This window comes from Lutra lutra, chromosome 8 (genome assembly GCF_902655055.1).
Source record: "Lutra lutra chromosome 8, mLutLut1.2, whole genome shotgun sequence".
Classification (NCBI taxonomy): domain Eukaryota; kingdom Metazoa; phylum Chordata; class Mammalia; order Carnivora; family Mustelidae; genus Lutra; species Lutra lutra.
In genome coordinates, this window is record NC_062285.1 from 129125273 (window position 1) to 129144075 (window position 18803).

The following is an 18803-nucleotide window of genomic DNA, read 5'->3' on the forward strand; positions in this document are numbered from 1 at the left end:
ACTGGCCACAGGTAACTGGAGACTGTCCTACTGGGCAGTGCAAATAGAACACTTCATCATCACACAAGGTATTATTGGACAGCCCTGTTCTGAACCATTGTGAGCCAGGGATGAAACTCACAGCCCTCTGGGCTTTGCACCAGACAGCCCATAGGAAGCACCTGTGATCCCAGGAGACTGAAGTCTGCAGGGGGAACTTAAATCCCAAACAGGGTCCTGTGGAACAGGTATCCCCAGTTCAAGACTCCCCACCACACTGGAGGCTCTGGGGCTTCCCCCTACCGATTCTCCACAAGTGGTCTCAGCCCTCTCTGCTTGGCTGCCTCCTCTCTCCCCCTCCACCACCTCCCACTGCTCACCTCCCCACCCCTTCCTCCTCGGGACCACCTCCACCAAATCACCCCTGTGTTCTCTGATCCATGTTCCTGCTGACCTCTGTGCACCAAATGGCTTTTCAGAATCTTTTTCTAAATAATAACTTTTTCTCTCTAAGAATTATAATGTCAGCTGCTTCCAAAATAGTCACTAAAAAGGCAGCCAAACTCCATCTTATCTTTATTCCAAAAGCAAGGACATAGTCCAGTGGTATTAAAAACACAAATGGAAGAGCTCTTTGCAGGTACCTAGACATTGATTTCAAATGTACCGGGAACTAGGGCTGTCCTTCCAGCCACAGAGGACAGAAGGGGCCCGCTGAGGATTTCCGCACTAAGCTCCTCAAGCTAGAGCCCCAGCCACACTCGCCCTTCCTGAGGGCTCCCAGCTGCAGCTGCCTTCCCCTGAAAGAAAGGGACCGGTTGTTCTGTGAAGCCTGGGATTGTCATTGTGGGCAGCCTTGCTTTGAACAGATCCATCCAAACTTTCGATTTATCTATGAACTTTCAACTCTGAGTAGACAAGGTTCAATACTTCGGCTTCGTGTTTAGAGAAAAATGTCACTGGTGGCAGCTTCCCCCCACTCCACCCCCACGTCCCCAGCTTGCAAGTGGCCTGAGGTGATGCAGGCGTCAGCCGTGAGGCTCTCCCCGCAGGTCGCCTGGCTGGGATACCGTCCTTGATAAAGTGAGTAGAGCGCAGCAACTGTTTTGCACCAAGTACGATCTGAAAGAGATCCTCTTTCCAGCACTGCGGCCACACTCCATAAGCCCTGGCTTCCAGTAATACCGTATTGACTTTGGGTTCCAGAATTAATTTAGGCGTCGCAGAGAATGCTGAAGCTTCGAGCTGAGCTGGTCTTGTGCCTGGCTTTTCTGTTGGCCACCACGAAAGGTGACCCAGCTTGAAGTCACTGAAATTTTCCGAACTCCCATTTCCTTACCTCTAGACGGGAGTAATCCCTCCCCAAATCATGGCAGGGATAAAATGACATAGCGCCTATGAGAACATTTTTTAAAATTGTGACGTGTTCTACCAATGGAAGAAGGCGCCGCTATCTAAAACTGGTCTCCCTCCATCTGGCTTCTTCTGTTTCCCACCATGCTTTTCTTTTCTTTTCTTTTCTTTTCTTTTCTTTTCTTTTCTTTTCTTTTCTTTTCTTTTCTTTTCTTTTTAAAGATTTTATTTATTTATTTGATACAGAGAGAGAGAGATCACAAGTAGGCAGAGAAAGGGAAGCAGGCTCCCCACTGAGCAGAGACCACCCCGCCGGCCCCCGACATGGGATCATGACCTGAGCCAAAGGCAGAGGCTTTAACCCACTGAGCCATCCAGGCACCCCATGCTTTTCTTTTCTTAATAGCACTTCTTGTTGTCCCGACTGTTACCTGTATGATACAACTAATGTATTTCATCTTGCATGGGTAGTTATCTACATGTCATTGCCTATTATTCTACCACTTCATACTACAGATAATATAGACTGTCTATAACTATATAACTAGTTATATACTAGTTATAGACTGTATATAACTGTATAACTATCATATACATATGACATAACTAAAAAATATATATGTGTACATATATGTTAGTTGTGTGTTTTTTATTCGCCTCCTTCTCTAGAATGGAAGCTCCACGAGGACCTTTTTGTTCACTGTGAATCCCGGGCTCCCAGAATAGCCCCTGGCGCATAATAGATCTTCAGATATTTATTGAAGATTGAATGACTTATGTTATGGCCAAGGACACTGGAATCATTTGACACTTGTGAATTTGTTTGACCTACATGATGCCCATATAAAGCAGACATGATATCCATTTCCCATTAGCCCAGTTGCTGAGCGGAGATGAACTTGTTCAGGTACCAGTGGAAACTGGCTGTGTTTTCCTGTACTCTGAGGGACCACCTCCAGAGTCCTCTGTTTCACCTTCCCGCTCTGTCCTCTGATGACATCACAGAGAAGCCCCACAGCATCTAATCATCATTTTGGTCTTGGTTGGTTAACTAAAACTTTTCTTCTCAGCTATGAAAAAATCCTATTCAGTTTAAAACCTCCATCTGTGGGCGCCTGGGGGGCTCAGTGCGTTAAGCATCCGTCTTCAGCTCAGGTCATGATCCCAGGGTGCTGGGATCGAGCCCCACATTGGCCTCTCTGCTCAGCAGGGAGCCTGCTTCCCCCTCTGCCTGCTGTTCTCCCTGCTTGTGTTTTTACTCTCTCTCTCTGTCAAACAGATAAATAAAATCTTTTAAAAGACAAAAACAAAAACAAACAAACAACAAAAACCTCCATCTGACAGGGAAGTCAGAGTCTCTCCCTTCCTGAGTGAGGTGCAGGATTTGCTCTGTGCAAGGGGGGCATGGTGGGCCTTCCCGCTGTCCTCCAACTTCCCCAGAGCTGGGGCAGAGGGATGTCGGAGAAGGGTGGGAGGAAGAAAGTCAACGGGAGTCATTTTGACCAGCTGGTACCCTGCAAGGTCTCCTCCTGCTAGTGACCTCTGCTGGGCTCATGGGTTTGGGGGACCCCATGAATCTCCATCCACACCGGCTAAAGGGATGGGCTCTGCAGCTGACCTCCCTTCCACCACTCACCTCCAGGCCACTCTTGTTCCTCCACTGAGTTGTGTAGGAGGGTTTTGACTAGCTCACTGCACACCAACTGTTACACCCCGACTCTCAGAGATGCCCAGATGAGCCCCCGCAAATGTAGCTAGTGTATGGGACAGGCTGAACTCAGCAGTGTGCATACAGAAAGCCACTTTGCTTTGTTCTACCGTGTTCTGGCCAGGCCTCCTTCCCTGACCCCTGATGGTTTCTTGGCAGGTTTAAGAGCTTTTCGGTTATTGATTATAAGAGCAAGCCTCTTTTCAATAATTCAGACTCTTTTAGTCCAGTCCAGTACAAACCTGCAGCCTCAAATCCACTTGAAAATGCCTCCCTGACCTCCAGCTCAGCCTTGACCATGTGTGGCCTGGGGACCTGCAGTGGGGAGGAAGAGAGCATGATCTGACCTTTGCTTTTCCCTGAACTTTTCCTCCTGCTGCTGCGGTCTGCAGGCTTGTCGGCTTGAGAAAAAAGACTTCCAAAATGGTAACCCTAGTTTTCCAGAAAAAGCAGTAAAATAAATTTTACAATGGAACTGTCCATTGAAACAAGCAGAGAAGATCATAGGGATCAGTTGACCTACACGCGACATCAGACCCAGCTAAGTTGCCAGAGCCTATTAACATATCATTCTTGGGGCTGCTGGGTGGCTCAGTTGGCTAAGCATCTGACTCTTGGTTTTGGCTCAGGTCATGATATCATGGGTCATGAGATGGAGCTCCACATCAGGTTCCATGCTCAGCGGGGAGTCTGCTTGAAGATTCTCTCCCTCTGCCCCTTACCCCACTTGCCCACGCTCTCCTTCCCTCTCAAATAAATAAGTAAATCTTAAAGAAAAATGGGTAACTCTTTAACAGATGTTAGAAGTATTTAGCTATGTCTAATTATGAATGCAGCACTCGGACTTTTTATAAAATGAATAAAAATCGCAGACACATAGAACTTTCTATGACCTGGTACTGCTGTAAGCATTTTACATAAATCAACATTCTCCAAACTACTATTTGAGGTAGGAACTGCTATGACCCTCCCCCCATTATAGAGATGAGTAAACTGAGTCCCAGGAAGGTAAATTGCCCAAGGCTACATAGCCGGTAAGTGGACGGAACCTGGGAAGTCTGGCTCCAAGAGTCCAGGCACTGAAACTTATGTCATTACCCAGAGCATTTATTTGGGGGGGGGATAGGGTGTGTATGTCTGGAGGCGGGAAGTAGGTCTATGTGGACAACAAAACCATGGGAATTTGGACTTCGATGTGGTCATTAGCAGCCACATGGCAACCTCTTAGATGATGGAATTTGGGAGTGAAGTTTTGGCCTCTCTGTCTCTCAAGGGCAAGTGTGCTGGTCATTGCAATTGAGAAAGGCCCCCCAAATCTTGCCCCACTGGAGGGTTCTAGGCACTGTGAACCCTGTTGCCAGTATTCCCCATGATGCTTCCCCCTTAACACTTGGGTTCACCCAGTTATTAGATATTCATTGACCTTATCCTGCTGTGGCCTCAGCCCTGTACGGGCAGGTGGGAACTGGAGTGAAGAAGATAGTCTGTCCTCAGGGCGCCTGGGTAGCTCAGTGGGTTAAGCCTCTGCCTTTAGCTCAGGTCATGGTCTCAGGGTCCTGGGATCGAGCCCCACATCGGGCTCTGTTCAGCAGGGAGCCTGCTTCCCTCCCTCTCTCTCAGCCTGCCTCTCTGCCTACTTGTGATCTCTCTCTCTGTCAAATAAATAAATAAAATCTTAAAAAAAAAAAAAGAAGAAGAAGAAGATAGTCTGTTTTTGAGGGGTGCAGGCTGCAGAAGGGACATATCCCTATAGGAAACCACAGAGCACAGTGGCAGATGTGCCCCTGAGCTGAAATGGAATGCCCATGAGTGGAGGGGTGCAGAGAGGAGACTGCTGCCTCCTCGGGGTGGGGCAGGGGCCACAGCCTGAAAGCAGGGTCAATCTGGGAGGAGCCCCTGACACCCACAATCATCCTCTCCCCACAGCAGCCCTGTGAGAGCCACAGAAGCTGAAGATGGTGTTTTAATGTCACCAAATACTTCTTTTTTTCTGCGGCTCCACTGGTCTTTTGGAAACTCTTAGTAAAAACTCTACCTTCACAAAAATGGAGCATCCCTGCTTAGCAGCAAGCTAAGCTTTTTCAGAAACAAAAAAGGGTCTCAGATCTCAGAGTACGTCTCTGACTTACCAATGGATTGCTTTCCAAGCATCTATTACATGCGTTGGTGAGAGGTTGAAAGGCAAAAACACGTCTTCTTTAACCTTGGTTGAGGTTCTACCACGTGCTATAGGCCAGGAGTTTCCAGTAATGCCAGGTGTGGAGTCCTAAACTTGAGGATTATCACCCTTGCTCTCTGCACCTCCGTCCCTCTATCTGTCATGTGGGAAACTTAACAACGGTCTCTACCACATGAGCTGGAAATACTTTGCAGCTAGAAACAGTAATGGCAGTATCTCGTGTCCTCCTCATACGGCCCTGTGAGCTAGACTCTGGTTGGTTTGTTCATTTTGAAAGTTGACATGGCTGACTCCAGGCCACTGGAACCTTCTCTGTGAAGTAAATCCTGGGTGGAAATCAGAAGGTGGAACAGTTAGGAATTGTGTTGGGAATGTGGCTTTTAAAAAATGCCCTTCTCCATCCCCAAACAGTGACATAAATAAATGAGTGATTTTACTTTTCTTCACGTAGAATAAGTCTAAGAGACTATCACCCAGTGCTGCCATCACAGTTCTAGAAGAGCGTCAGGGATCTGGGTACCTTCGATCTTTCTGTGCTCTGGCCTTTGTAGCAGATGGCTTCCAACTTTGTCTTACCTCATGATCCAAAGTGGCAAAGGCTGTATTCCAGGCAACAAGTGGGAGAAAGTGGGGGGAAGAAGAGAAAGGTCAAAAACTCCAGCCAAATCAGTTGTCTTCAGGAGATTTGCCAGAGCCCTCCATCTTGCCTGCCGCCCTTGGTTGTCAGGGGAGCCAGAAACTGTAGAACGTTGCCCCTGGAATAAAAAATTAGAGTTTGGTTAATAAAGAAAAAGGGGGAAACAATGAGACATTTTAGCTACATAAGGGCACTTTAAAAATCCATTGTATTCTGTTTTAAAAAAATTGAGATATAATGGACATATAACTTATTAAAGGTGTACAACATAATGCTCTGATATATGTGTATATTGTGAAATATTCACCAGACAAGCTTAGGTAACATCTCTCACTACCGTAGTTAATGATTTTTTATTGTGATGAGAACTTTTTTGGTGATAAGAACTATAAGGTCGACTGTCTTAGCAGCTTTCAAATGTCCAGCAAGTCAACAGTAGCCACGGTGCTGACCTTGGCGTCTCCGGGACTTACTCGTCTCCCAGCTATAAGGGGGAACCTGTTGACCCCTTTTCCTTACATGACCCCTGTGTATCCACTATGAAATGGAAGCCAGGATCCTGAAAACATGTACCGATCACCCTCAGATTAGGAGCCCATGGAAAGGAACAGAGGCAGCACGAAGCGATCTCTTAAGGCTGGGGCAGGGTAACGTGATTTACAGTCAGCACCGTCCAACATGTCAGTGAGAGGCAGGTTCGTGGACAGCTGTGACAGCTGTGACACAGTGTAATTTGAATACGTGGAAAGGCCAGGTCACCTCAAAACTGCATGTCCCCCGAAGACTTGTTGATGTCCTAGAATCCTCAGTTCCTTTCCTTGAGGAAATGCAGCTAGAACAGAGCCGGATAATTCATTAATACGTATGGGTTACTAAGACCTCAAATGCAAAGAGTTAAAGCTATTCAAGGGCCTTAGAGATTGGTTGGTGGGACCCAACCACCTTCCTTTTCTAGCTGAGGAGATGGAGAGAGGGACTGAGTGGTTCTCCTGAGGGACACATGCTTGGTAGGGCTGAGGCTGCGGGGTGGGGGACACCAGGAAGCAGTAGGGAGACTGAAGAAGGGGAGGCTGGGGTGCCAGATGTATGAATTGGGTTCATTTATAGCCTGCCTTTCCCCATGAGGACTTGAGGTCGTTGGCAGTTTGGGCTCTGGGTGGCTTTTCCTTGCATATTTGGCTCCTTTCTCACGGCTGGCCATGCTTGAGCAAAGCCAAGAATCGCCCAGCATGTTCTGGGGACCCGTGCTTGGGGCAGCTGCATATACCTTGAATGGAGAGGGAGCCAAAGGTTCCTCTGACTTTGTGGGCCTGCCGTCTCTCCTCAAGAGAGCTGACAGGCCGCACTGGCCTGGGGTCATGCGCGCCCCTGTGTGGGGCCACTGACCAAGATAAAGGTGCTCTTGGGACATTAGGATCCTTCAGGAATGGTCTCTTTCCAGTTTTCAAAGGAAACCCTTCGGTACATCGATAGAGTTTCCTTCAACTTTAAATTCTCGTGTATGTTTTCTCCACTTTTAGTACCTGCTGTGGAGCGTCTGTGTCAGGAGGTCTGATGTCACCCCGGGTCCCATAGTTTGTTATTTCAGGTGTCTCTCCTTTCGTGCCGTGTGAGAACTCAGAAGTCAGATTGTGGGGGCTCGGATCCCGTCTCCACCATTTCCCCGCCGCGTGAGCTCAGACAGTTTCTGAATCAGTCCAGGCCTCCGTTTCCCCATCCGCAGAATGGGACAGTGACAGTGACCATGTGGAGAGCTATTGACGTGATGGCTGTCAGAGGGGCTTCCTCGGCTCAGTGCCTGGTAAATACAAACACTTAGGCCATGGGAGCTGAAATCATGATTTCAGTTTACCATGGCAACCTCTCATGACTTTCCTACATGTTTTTAATGTATCACCGCCAGCATCGATGTTTCGACTCTTCCTCCTGAACAATCCTGAGAACAATTGTTCTAAAAATTTCCTGCCTCGCACACATGCTGCCATTGCCACCCTCACCCGCTCTTGTTATCGCCCTCAGAGTTATTCCAGGTTTGACTTAACCTGCCGCTTATGTAACTCACCTCATTCCAAGTAAGTCGGCGTGTGATGACTGGCTCTTCTCATACTCTCACACGTGACATGTCACCCAGGCAGCCTCGGGACGATGCTGGGCTCACCTACGGAATCTGGGACTTCTCGGAATTGTCATCCTCGGTACTTCTCAAGGGGCAACACAGTAGCTATTACCCTCCTGGCCCTGGGGGTGTCCACAGAGTCCCGCATCAATCCATACGCGTGATTTGAAATTCCATTTCCGTCTCATTGCACTAGATAGGAGTTTCTTGAAAATGTTTGGAAATTGCTCTTGGGGGAATTTCGCATGAACCTACAGTATCCTACTCCCATTGACCCCCCCCCAGTACCTAGTGCCCAGCAGGTGTGACAAAAAAACTGTTGAATGGTGAGGGTTATACAGTATCGTGTAACCACTCTGGCAAACACCCATTTCAAAATGAAAGAATTCAGGTAGGCTGTTTAAAAATCCTTATTGGTAGCACCAGATTTAATTTTTATTTTCTTTTCTGTCTTGTCAACAAAGACAGTGAGTCCATATCTCACTTTCAGACTTAAAGTTGTGATGGTATTAATTCCTTTAGCCAGTCGGGATCCCTCATCATTTCTTTCTCGTGCTCACGAAATAGCGTGTGTGTTTTAAGAGAAGGCACAAGGCTTTTGCAGTATACAGTTACAAAACAACAACTTGTCACGGTACTGGATTTCTCATTTCTTGCTATTTGAGTCGTCCCTCTTCTCTTCCCATACCCAAGTAACCTCTGAACTAAGACCCACCGCTCTTATTTTAAGCACACTTGACTCTTCCTAGCCACAGAAGTTTGTCTCCTTCAAAGTGTGGGAGGATCTGCACTTATCCCATTACCTTGGAACTCCTTTTGGACCGGTTCTTGTTGGTGGCAGATCTTTGCCTACTGAGGGTGGATTGAATTTTTGGAAACAACCAAAGCCTTTTTTCAGAGCCATCCCTGGTGACTAAGTTTGGAGACGAAGCTGGATCAAAGGTCCAAGTCAAACAAAGTCAGTCTGTAAGACTGACGAGATGGAGTGGCTCTAAAGGTGTCCCTTGAGGCAGCATCTAGAGAGGACGTCAGGGGTCTCACACCCCTTGCTGGCTCCCATGGGTGCCGGCCATACTGAGGAACAGGAGAGACAGTGGAACTGCGATCCCGTTTCTCCCACTGGCAGAGTTTGTGAATCTGAGCGGCCTTGAATGGCCATAGATCCCAGTACCTCATCTGTGAAACAGGGATCTTCATACTTCCCTCCAGTGTCATTTTTAGGATAAAATCAACGTTGTGTGTAAAATACCCCATCTGGTGCCTGGTCCTTGTTGGTGTTCAGTGGGTGGCAGCTCCCCTTTCCCCTCCCCCATCTTAAAAGAGGCCAGTGATTTGAATATGCCATTTCAGAAACATGTGCCTAAAACTCACATTTATTTCAAACCTGCACCCTCAAAATGAGGTCAGGGTAGCCCCCACGCGGAGTTTCCTCCGACCTTGAGCAGTGTATTGGTGACTGGGGAGAAGCGTGGACAAGGGAGACGGATAACCTGGCCGCCGCCACCACCACCACCACCACCGAGAAGAATCCCGGCAGCTCCAGGGAGGGGAGATGGGCAGAGCTGCTCTGCCTCCCACCCTGAGCCCCACGGAGCCCCTGCCCCAGCCCGGCTGCCTAGGCTGAAAGGGAGAAGGGTGGGATTCCCGAGTAATTAAAGGGAATTTGGAAGGCTGGGATGTTGCGGAATGTTAGATCAGTAGCTAGAACAGCATGTGGCGTTCTTTAGGCAGGCTTCATTGAATCCATACAAAAAGAGAAAGAGGGGCTGCTTGCCGTCTGCTCATTTATCAAACAGCGAAACTCAGCTTTCACAGTTCCACAAAAGTGTTTGACTGTTTGCTGAGTCTTGCTCCAGAAATTAAAAGCTGAACGGCCTTAGTGGTGCTGAATCGACTCTGCATTTTGAGACTCAAACCAAACTGTGCGGGGCTTTCAGGTTCTGGGACCAGCTGATTATCTGGTGAAAAGAGAGGAGAATAATTTGTAATTTGCTGCCCATAAGAAACACTAAAAAAAAAAAAAAAGGCAGCAAACCCCCTTCCCACAGGTTTTTGTTGTGGCTGGAAGGAGGAGGTGCACTCTGTAACAGCTCTTTCTGTGCTCAGAGTGGGAAAAGTCTTGACCTCCATTTGGGCAGAAGGGGCTGCGGTCCAGCCGCCCCTCCCCCCATCCCCCACCCCCAACTCGGCACCCCGCCCTTCCTCTTAGTTCTCTGTTTGAAATTACCTTTCCCTCTTTTGGAGGAGGAGGGGAGGGCTTGGCCTTCCAGTACTTCTAGATGAAAAGTATTTTCCCAAAGGGAACTAAATATTCTAATAGTACAAATATCTTGCTTGGGAGACCAGGATATACCACAAAAGCCTGGAAAAAACGAGTTGAATGAGGATCCTCCAAAAACCCATCAAAGGGTAACTCCGTCAGTGAAGAGAATGCAGTAGAGGATTGAGGAGACAGAGAGGGGGGTGTTATCACACGTGGCCTCTTCTCTCCAGCCCCCTGCCCCTCAGCGGGTCACTTTCCCCCTTGTGGCGCCAGGAGAACCCGTTGAGGCAGAGCCTTGCTGTAAGCCTGCGAAGTTAGCTGAGCAAGTGTTTGATCCCCATTTTACAGACAAGAGACCGGATGTCAAATGGAAGGTCTCTTTTGGCTCCTCAGTTTAGCACAGATAATCCCCTTCTACCCTTCATGGAAAGCGGCTTGATGGTATCTTTTACGAACGTTGAAATGTTTCTCCCCTTTAATCAAGCAGCTCCACACTTGAGAAACTATAATAAGGGGAGAACCTCCAAAATACTAGAAATAAAAATAAAAATCATTCTGCAAAAGGTACCGCTCATAGCGTGATTTATGTCAACAGAACATCAGAAACAATGTCCGTGACCAGCCCAAGAGAGATACTCACTTACTCTTTCATTTACTGAATCGCCGAGTTAATGTGCTGAGCTGTCATGTCTCCTCTGGGGACTACACAGTGGCCTTTTAATGGCCTCCCTGCTTCCACCCTTGGCCCCTATGGTCCCTTCTCCACCCAGCAGCCAGAGCCATCCTTTGGGAAGCTAAGTCAGCCTTGTTCCCCTTTTCCCTGCTTGGAGCCCTCTGACGTCTCCCCATATCATTAAGGGTAAAAGCAGAAGTGCTCACAAAGGCCTACAGGGCCCCGTGTGAACTGTGCTCCATCACTCCTCCTGGCCTCCCGACCTCATCTTCTGCTCTCCTGAGCACTTACTGTGCTCCGGCCACACTGGCCTCCTCACTCTTCCCGACGCGCGTCAGACAAGCTCCTACCTCAGGGTCTTTGCACTGCCTGTTCTCTGGGCTTGCACCCTCCCTCCCCTAGAGATCCAGGAGGTTCATTCCCTCACTTCTTTCAGATCACCCCTCAAATGCCATACTAGTACTTAGCCCTTATCACCCTAAAAAATAACCCCCACCCCCACATTCCCTCTTCCCCTCCCCCTGCTCCTTTTGTTTCTCTCCGTAGCACTTACCTGATATAAGATATATTGACTTTTTAATGTATTTATTTTTGGTCTTCTCCCACTAGGTGTAGGCTTCCTAAACAAAGGCTGTTTCTGTTCAGCTCAGTGTGGTGTCCCTCAGCCTGGCCAAATGTCTGGCGTGTAGGAGGAGCTCAGTAAATGTTTGTTGTTGAGTGAATCCTAACTGCGTACCGGCAGGCAACCAGTTGTAGTTGTTGAGGCTACAGCTTGTCGGACATGGGGCAGAGCCAAGGAGACAAGGCTGCAGGTCCCATTCCTGTAGAGTCCCATGGGCCTAGGCAAGGACTTGGGGCTGGGAGGAGGATTAAAAGTATTAAAAGCTGGATAAGTGGGTCCTATGGACCATGTAACTACAGTCCCTTAAACCCAACTGTGGCCCAAGGAAGATTTTTGGAAAGGTATAAGGTGTAAGTTAATATTTCAAAGGTGAGTAGACATGAGGCAGTCATGAGGGCATGGGGAGAGGGTTCCAGAAAATGAGAACAGCCTGCAGAGAAAGCTAGAGTAGGAGAGAGCGCAGTGTATTCATGAAACTTGAAAGAAGTTGCATATGGCCTTGGGGACCGAGAGAGGAAGAGGGGAGTGGTGAGCTAGAATGAAGGCCAGGCCAGTCTAGTAGGACGGGTGGGTCTGGACTTCATCTAGGGGGTTCACGGAGAAGTGGTCATGGTGCCATGATTGGATACAGGTGCAATGAGGAGACCATGTTCAGAATCCAGGCATGAGATCGTGGCCTTGGGATTGGTGGTAATGGGAGGAGAGTCCGGGTGTGTTCACAATGGAGGGAGGATGGAAGTTGGGCACAGATTGGAAGTGGCAGGTGCAGTCCTGGTTTGGAGAAGAGAGAGCACTTACCTGGCCGGAGAATCAGGAAAGGGGCATGGAGGAGCCATGTACATGTTGGGTGCCCGGGGACTGCTGCGGGGGGAAGATGCTGGAGCATGGTGCCTGGGGCGGGGGAGCTCTTGGAGAACTGGCGGGCGCCAAGTAGTCCAATTTGGATGGAGCATGGGGTCACGCAAGGACATTGTGAGAGCAAAATTGGCAGAAGAGTGAGGCATTGCACAGTGCATCTGAGCTCTAGAAGGAGGAGGCTCCACTCAGGCAGCTGGTGTGGAGAATTGTCAGAAAGGCCTCTGAGGAGACAGGTAATGATCTGGATTGTTCTCTCGGTCAGTCCGGCAGGGGACTCTGAATCGTCCAAACAGAATGACTTTTGCTTACTGAGTATTTCTATTAAGCAGAAGAAGTGTTTAATGGCCAGAGTTCACTTTACTGGAGGCGGGTGGATTGAATCTAAAGGAGACACCTGCGGATATCACCTGCCGGCAGTTGTCACCGTCCTCTCAGTTGTTTCTCCCTTTCCCTAGGGGATTGGGGCCTGGGCCCTCAGCGGCTGTTCATAGCAGAGGCCACCAGAACACTGTCAAGAGTGTCACAGTGAGGCAAACTGGAATCCTCATTGAAGAGCCAATGGGAACAAGTAATCATTTCATTCCTCACCTGATGTGTAAATGCAGGAATATGACATAAAAGGGGAAAAAATGTGGCTGTTAAAAGAGGGGATGAGGGGGCCCTAGGACCTTTTAATTCATTCAGAGGCAATAGTATTGTCATGGTAATGTTGAGTCAGACTGGGTGCCTTTGAATCCTGGGTCCACGTCTTGTGAGCTGCGTGGCTCTGTGTGGGCTACTTAGCCTCTACAAGCCTCTGTTCCCTCATCTATACGAGGGTGTAGCAGTGGAACCTGGACCGCTGTAATGATTAACTGAGATAATACATGTAAAGTGGTTGGCAGAGTGCCTGAACCAGGACTTGACCCCAAAGTGTGTGTGCTTAACCACCATACCGACAGCTTCGCCCTTTGCCAGGGAAATGGAGACAGGAGCATCTGAGGTCATGTGGGAAGGTCCCAGGGGAATTGGGACAGGCTCAAAGAAAGAGAGGAGTTCCTCCAGTGTGAGCGGGGCACAGCGTGGGTCTGGTGTTCCAGGCAGAGGGAACAGCATGTGCCTGGAGCTCAGGAAACACGTAGGGGGTTGGGTAGTGGGATTTAAGGCTGAGGTGTTGCACTGGGGCAGATCACAGAGGGCCTCATGGACCAGTCTGAGGAGGCTGGATTTTTATCCAGTGTAGGCTGTGAGGAGGCATCTAGCATTTTCAACATATAAATGAAATGATCATATTTGGATTTTAGAAAGGCACTGCTGGGCTGGGCAGCAAGACCGGGGGCAGGCCAGGCAGTTCGGAGGGTGAGTCTGTGGGTCCCGGTGAGGGGTCGCGGCAGGCGAGGACAATGACTGGGGGGGCATGGAGAAGTGGCCAGGCTCAGTAGGGGTCTTCCTCAGAATCGGTAGGACATGGGACTGTGCGGTGTCGGGAAGGGTGTAATCTCTCCTGCTTCTGTCTTGGGTGACTCAGCGGAGGCTGGTGCCAGCCACGGAGTTGGTAAAACGGCACATATTAATCCATACAGTGTTCAAAAGGAGCAAGTAGAACCCATAGGCCAGCGAGGAAATCATAGGATTCATTGATCCATGGAGTCAGAGGCCCCATTCCACAGCTCGATAATTCCCCAAGACCACAGCGCGGAGAATTTCAAACACACTATGTTTTATTGCCTCTCGGAGGTAGAACAAACAGCTTCAGAAATCTGTCCTTATTTCCTGGGGGCTTTCTGGAACATCTCTAGACCAGAGTCTGCAGCCCCGGTACCTTAGCCTGGGGCCAGGACATCATGTAGGACGCCGTATGTAGGGCCAGGACATCACATAGGATGCTAAGTATGTAGAAGGATTCAGAAATTTGCCGATTCTCTTCAGTCACGTATGATCAGGCTTAGGAACAACAATGGCAACAACAACATGTTGCTTTTTGATGATCTACATACAGTTTTCAGGGAATAGGCAGTGATTTTTTTTTTTTTTTTTTTAAGGAAAAGTAAAAGAGCCCCCAGAACATTGTGGAAGATTTCTGGTGCTTCTTTCAAGGTCGTCTTGAACTTCTTTTGTCAATTAGGAATATTTCCAATAAGAAAATCCCTTTTTTATTTACCGAAAAAGTTGACCTTGTACAAAATGTTAAAGAAAAATCTTTTTGTTCTCATCACAATCCTACTAACCTAAAAATAGCCATTTTTACTTTTCCTTCTTCCCTTTCCATTCCTATATTTGTAAAATAAATTATAAGCATAGCATCAGTGTAGTCTGAGGTATGCTATTTTATTTAGCATTGTGTCATACATAGACTTCCTGTTTGTTACTCTCATTTTTTTTTTTTTGAAGATTTATTTGAGAGGGAGAGGTTGGAGGAAGGGCAGAGGGAGAGAGAGAGAGGATCTCACACAGATTCCCCACTCAGCCTGGAGCCTGACCTGGGGCTTGATCTCACAACCCTGAGATCAGGACCTGAGACAAAACCAAGAGTGGGACTGGGACACTTAACCGACTGCACCACCCAATTGCCCCTGTTACCACCATTTTTAATGCCTGCATCGTGGTCCGTTGAGTGCACATATCATTTAGCCAGGTCCCTGCCATCAGACACTTAACACTGTTTCCAGTTCCTCTGTCTTACCAGTGGTCCTGCACATAGCTTTTTGTTACTTCAGATTAGTTCCTTGGATTTCATAGACCGAAAGGTATGGATGTATGTTTTGTGAATATATGTACGTATGATGTGAAGGGTTGTACCCATAAACTGTGTCACCAGCAATTTGTGAGAACTTCAGTCTTGCCACACCTTGGACAGCATCTGACATTCTTTTCCGAATGTCTGCTAATATTAGAGCATTGAACATGGTATCTTCCTGTTGTGCCTGCTGTATGGGGGGAATCTCCCGGACTAAAATGCAGACAAATCTCTGCTTTTTCCAAAGCAACTCATCCGTGTTTATCTTGTGGGGACTGAGGCTCTTGCAACTTTATTGTAGTGGCTAGGTAGGAAACTGAACCCAAATCATAATCCCATGTTTAACCAAGTGAAGACTCCATCCATCTTCTTGCTTTCCGTATTTCCCTGCGATCTCTATCTGCATATCTAGAAATGGTCAGTACTGCAAGCTTCACGAACAGCTGCTTCGTATCTGGGCAGTTCTGGGGGAAGACAAGTTCTGTGATAAAAGTCCGAGGGCGTCCTTGGCCAGGCGTTGTGAGGCCAACCAAACCGTGCCACGCATCATGGGCAGAGCGCATAGAAAGCCCTGTCCCTGACTCCGCTCAGTCCCCTCCCCGAATCCTGCTTTTCCTCAGGTCTCAGCCATTTGAGAGGGACATAGACAAAATGAGAGTCCATAGCCGCAGCTTCCAGGAGTTAGGCTGAAAGAAACCAGGGCTGTGTCAGCTACAGACATGATGTCCTCCAAGATTTCAGAGAATGACTACATTGTTTCCTGCAGTATCGTCACTATCAGATAAAATTTTAGAAGCCCTTTTTTACTTCCTAAAGCGGTATCGTCATGTTCTCTTATTAGATTTTCTAACCATCCTTGTAAGCAATGCATGTTTTTCTGCTTGTTTGGTTGTTTTTTTTGTTTTGTTTTGTTTTGTTTTGTTTTTTACCCATTTTCAAATGAGGAAAACCTGCCCCATTATTCACACTGGAGACGGCTTCCTAATGAACAGAAATGGTCCACCTTCATGGCACCCATTCCAGAATCTCAATTTCTCTCTAATTTGTCCACTTCCTTCCATCCCACTGATGCTGACTTAGTTGAGGCCACCATCACCTATCCCTCGGATCTGGGGAGAAGCATATAAACCCCCGTTTCCCCAGGTGTCAGAGGAGGGAACTAAGCACAGAGAAGTTAAACAGCACGTCCAAGTTCAAGTAACTAGCAGGGTCTCAGTAAGTGTCTGTTGAGTGGCTGAGCAGATCCATCAGTGAGAGCATCAGTGTGGCTGGAAGAGAATGGGGGTGGATCAGGAGAGACTCCCCCACGTCCTTGAAAGGCCTGCAGTGTTCACGCCCCGCCAGTGGGAAGTCAGTAGTTGGGTCTCGTCTCACAAAGGGCAGCCAGCAGGCGGGCTCTCTCTGACCATGCCTGCCTGCTTGGTGAGGTACTAGAAGAGGAGGGAGGCTGGAAGAGTTTGGTGAGAGGAGAAAAGTCCCTCGAAGTAAAAGGGAATGAGTTATCAGGACAATCGGTGGTACTAACTGGTAATTTTTACTGGGCCCTTACCAAGGGCAAGGCATTGTTGTAAATTATCTGCATACGTTTGCTACTAGATTTTACAAGAATTCTCTAAGGTCCGGGTTATTATCATTCCCTTTTTACAAATGAGGAAATTGAGTCATTTGAATGTTGACTTGCCTAAGGGTCCCAGCCAACAAATGGCTACGTTTGGATCTCTCTAACCCAGGTAGCCCAGCTCCAAAGCCCTTCCACAGAACCCGCTCGCCGCCCTGCTTCTCCATAAACATCATGTCTGTGAACACCAAGGCTGAGGCCTGCTGGTTCTGTCTTCACCTTGGCAGATGGCTTTGCTTCTAAGCTGCTTGCAAATCCTCACGACTATCCCAGGCAACACTGCGCATGAGCCAAGCGTACCCCTGGGCGGGGTGGGGCTTCATCCCTGCATTGAGCTACAAGCATGGAGCCAGGTCCCTGCTCTCAGGGAGCTTACATTCAAGTAGGGGGAGGCAGAAAATCGGCACGCAGGGAGCAAGTGCCAAGATAGTTTCAGAGTTCAGAGTAAGAAGAAGACATGAAGCAGGGCCACGAGATGGTAAAGGACTGCTGGTTCTCCTCCCCCCTGGCTGGTCAGAGAAGGTCGCTGGGCAGATGCCTGGATGTTGTAAGCAGAGGAGCTCACCACGTGGGGATGTGGATTCCGGGAAGGAGGGAGCTGCCTTACAAAGGCGCCCAGGGGGAGTGAGCCTGATGTGTTTCAGAAATAGGGAAAAGAATTTAAAAAGCCAGTGTGGCTGGAGTCTGCTGAGTAAGGGTGAGTCAGAGGAGAGGAAGACCAGGAGGTAAGAGCAGGGACTGGTGACAGGGGACCAGGGTGGGTCTTCGTTCCAGGCTCGATGGAATCCACTGGAAGGCTTTAAGCAGCAGGGCAGACACTTTCTGCACACACTTCTCCCACATTGTGAGCAGGAGGGCAAAGCGCAGAGCAGCCGAGGGAGACCCCTCAGAGTCCAGGGCCTCATGGTCACTCCCATGCTCAGTCCCCTCCACCCCACTCCCAGCACTGGTGTCTTCTCCAGGGTCCCTACCAACTGCCAAGAAGTCATTGCAATCAAGGACATGTTTTCCCTTTTCTTTGGATTGTTGTTTGTAAAACGCAGTGACTGTGCTCCCACCTTTTCCCAATGGGTAACTGGGTCTTGTGTTGACTTACAGATCATAAGGCAGCAGTTTCCTCAGCTAACCACCAGAAGACTTGGGACGCGAGGACAGTCAAAGTAAGCACCAGCCGCCGTGCCGTCGCAGAGCGCGTGTCTCTGAGTCAGGCCCGCACCCTGGGCCATTTATCCCCAGCTCCGTTCCCAGGCCTGGCGGGAAGTCTGGGTCTGGCACGGAGTAGACAGCCGGGCCCCCTCTCCCAGGGCCTCTGACAGAGAGGCTGTGGGAAGGCCCAGGGCAGTCGGGCCCAGCCAGCTGCTTTAAGGAATCTGACTTTAGGCCACCCTGCCTTTTGGTGTTTTTGTCAAATGGTCTTGGCCATCACTTAGAAGAGCACTGGAGGCTTCGTGGACAATCTCTAGTTCCTTGGATTGCTTTGCTGAGCACAGTTTCTACTCTGATAGTATCCAGTCGACCAGAGAAGCTACCTGCACCAATCCTGCAAGGGAGATGGGGTGGAGGGGTCCAGCCAGACCCTGGTACACAGGGCGTGCCATCGAGCAGCCAGCCCCTATCTGCTCTCACACTTTCTGTGTGTCTCATGGACAGAGCGGGTGCACATCACCTGCCCTCCCAGAGGGTATAGTTTGGTGGGGAAGACAGATCAAAACAAGATACACAGATTGTGACAAAGAGGCTTGTCATAGGGAATAACCGAAGGAGAGTGGCCTAGCTTAGAAAGGGTAACCCAGGAAAGGCCTTTTGGGAAGAGTCCTGGAAAGTGAGAAGGATGCATGGACCCCTTCTCCTACATGGGAATTGGTGGGGAGGGAATCTCTGCCTTCACTGCACAGCCTTCACTAAAATCTGATTTATAAGATTTGCCTCAAAGGGTGTTTCGAAAATTATTGGATGTTAACAGGTATTCTGTGGAAAAGCTCTTTTTGCCACATACGTTTGGAAAGCACGGAGTTCATTCAACAAGTTCCTTTATGCAGGACTTCTCAGAACCTTTATTATGTTGATGTACACGGTGAATC

General features: G+C 48.7%; 1 protein-coding gene across 5 annotated transcripts in view; it reads left to right on the forward strand.

The window, feature by feature from the left end:
* Positions 1 to 18803, forward strand: part of RFX4 (regulatory factor X4) — a 162272-nt gene that overhangs the window by 64464 nt on the left and 79005 nt on the right. For all 5 annotated transcript variants that reach the window (XM_047740525.1, XM_047740527.1, XM_047740528.1 and 2 more), the window contains one exon: positions 17821 to 17882. In XM_047740525.1, the coding sequence (XP_047596481.1) occupies positions 17821 to 17882 (62 nt within the window). The remainder of the gene's footprint in view (positions 1 to 17820; positions 17883 to 18803) is intronic.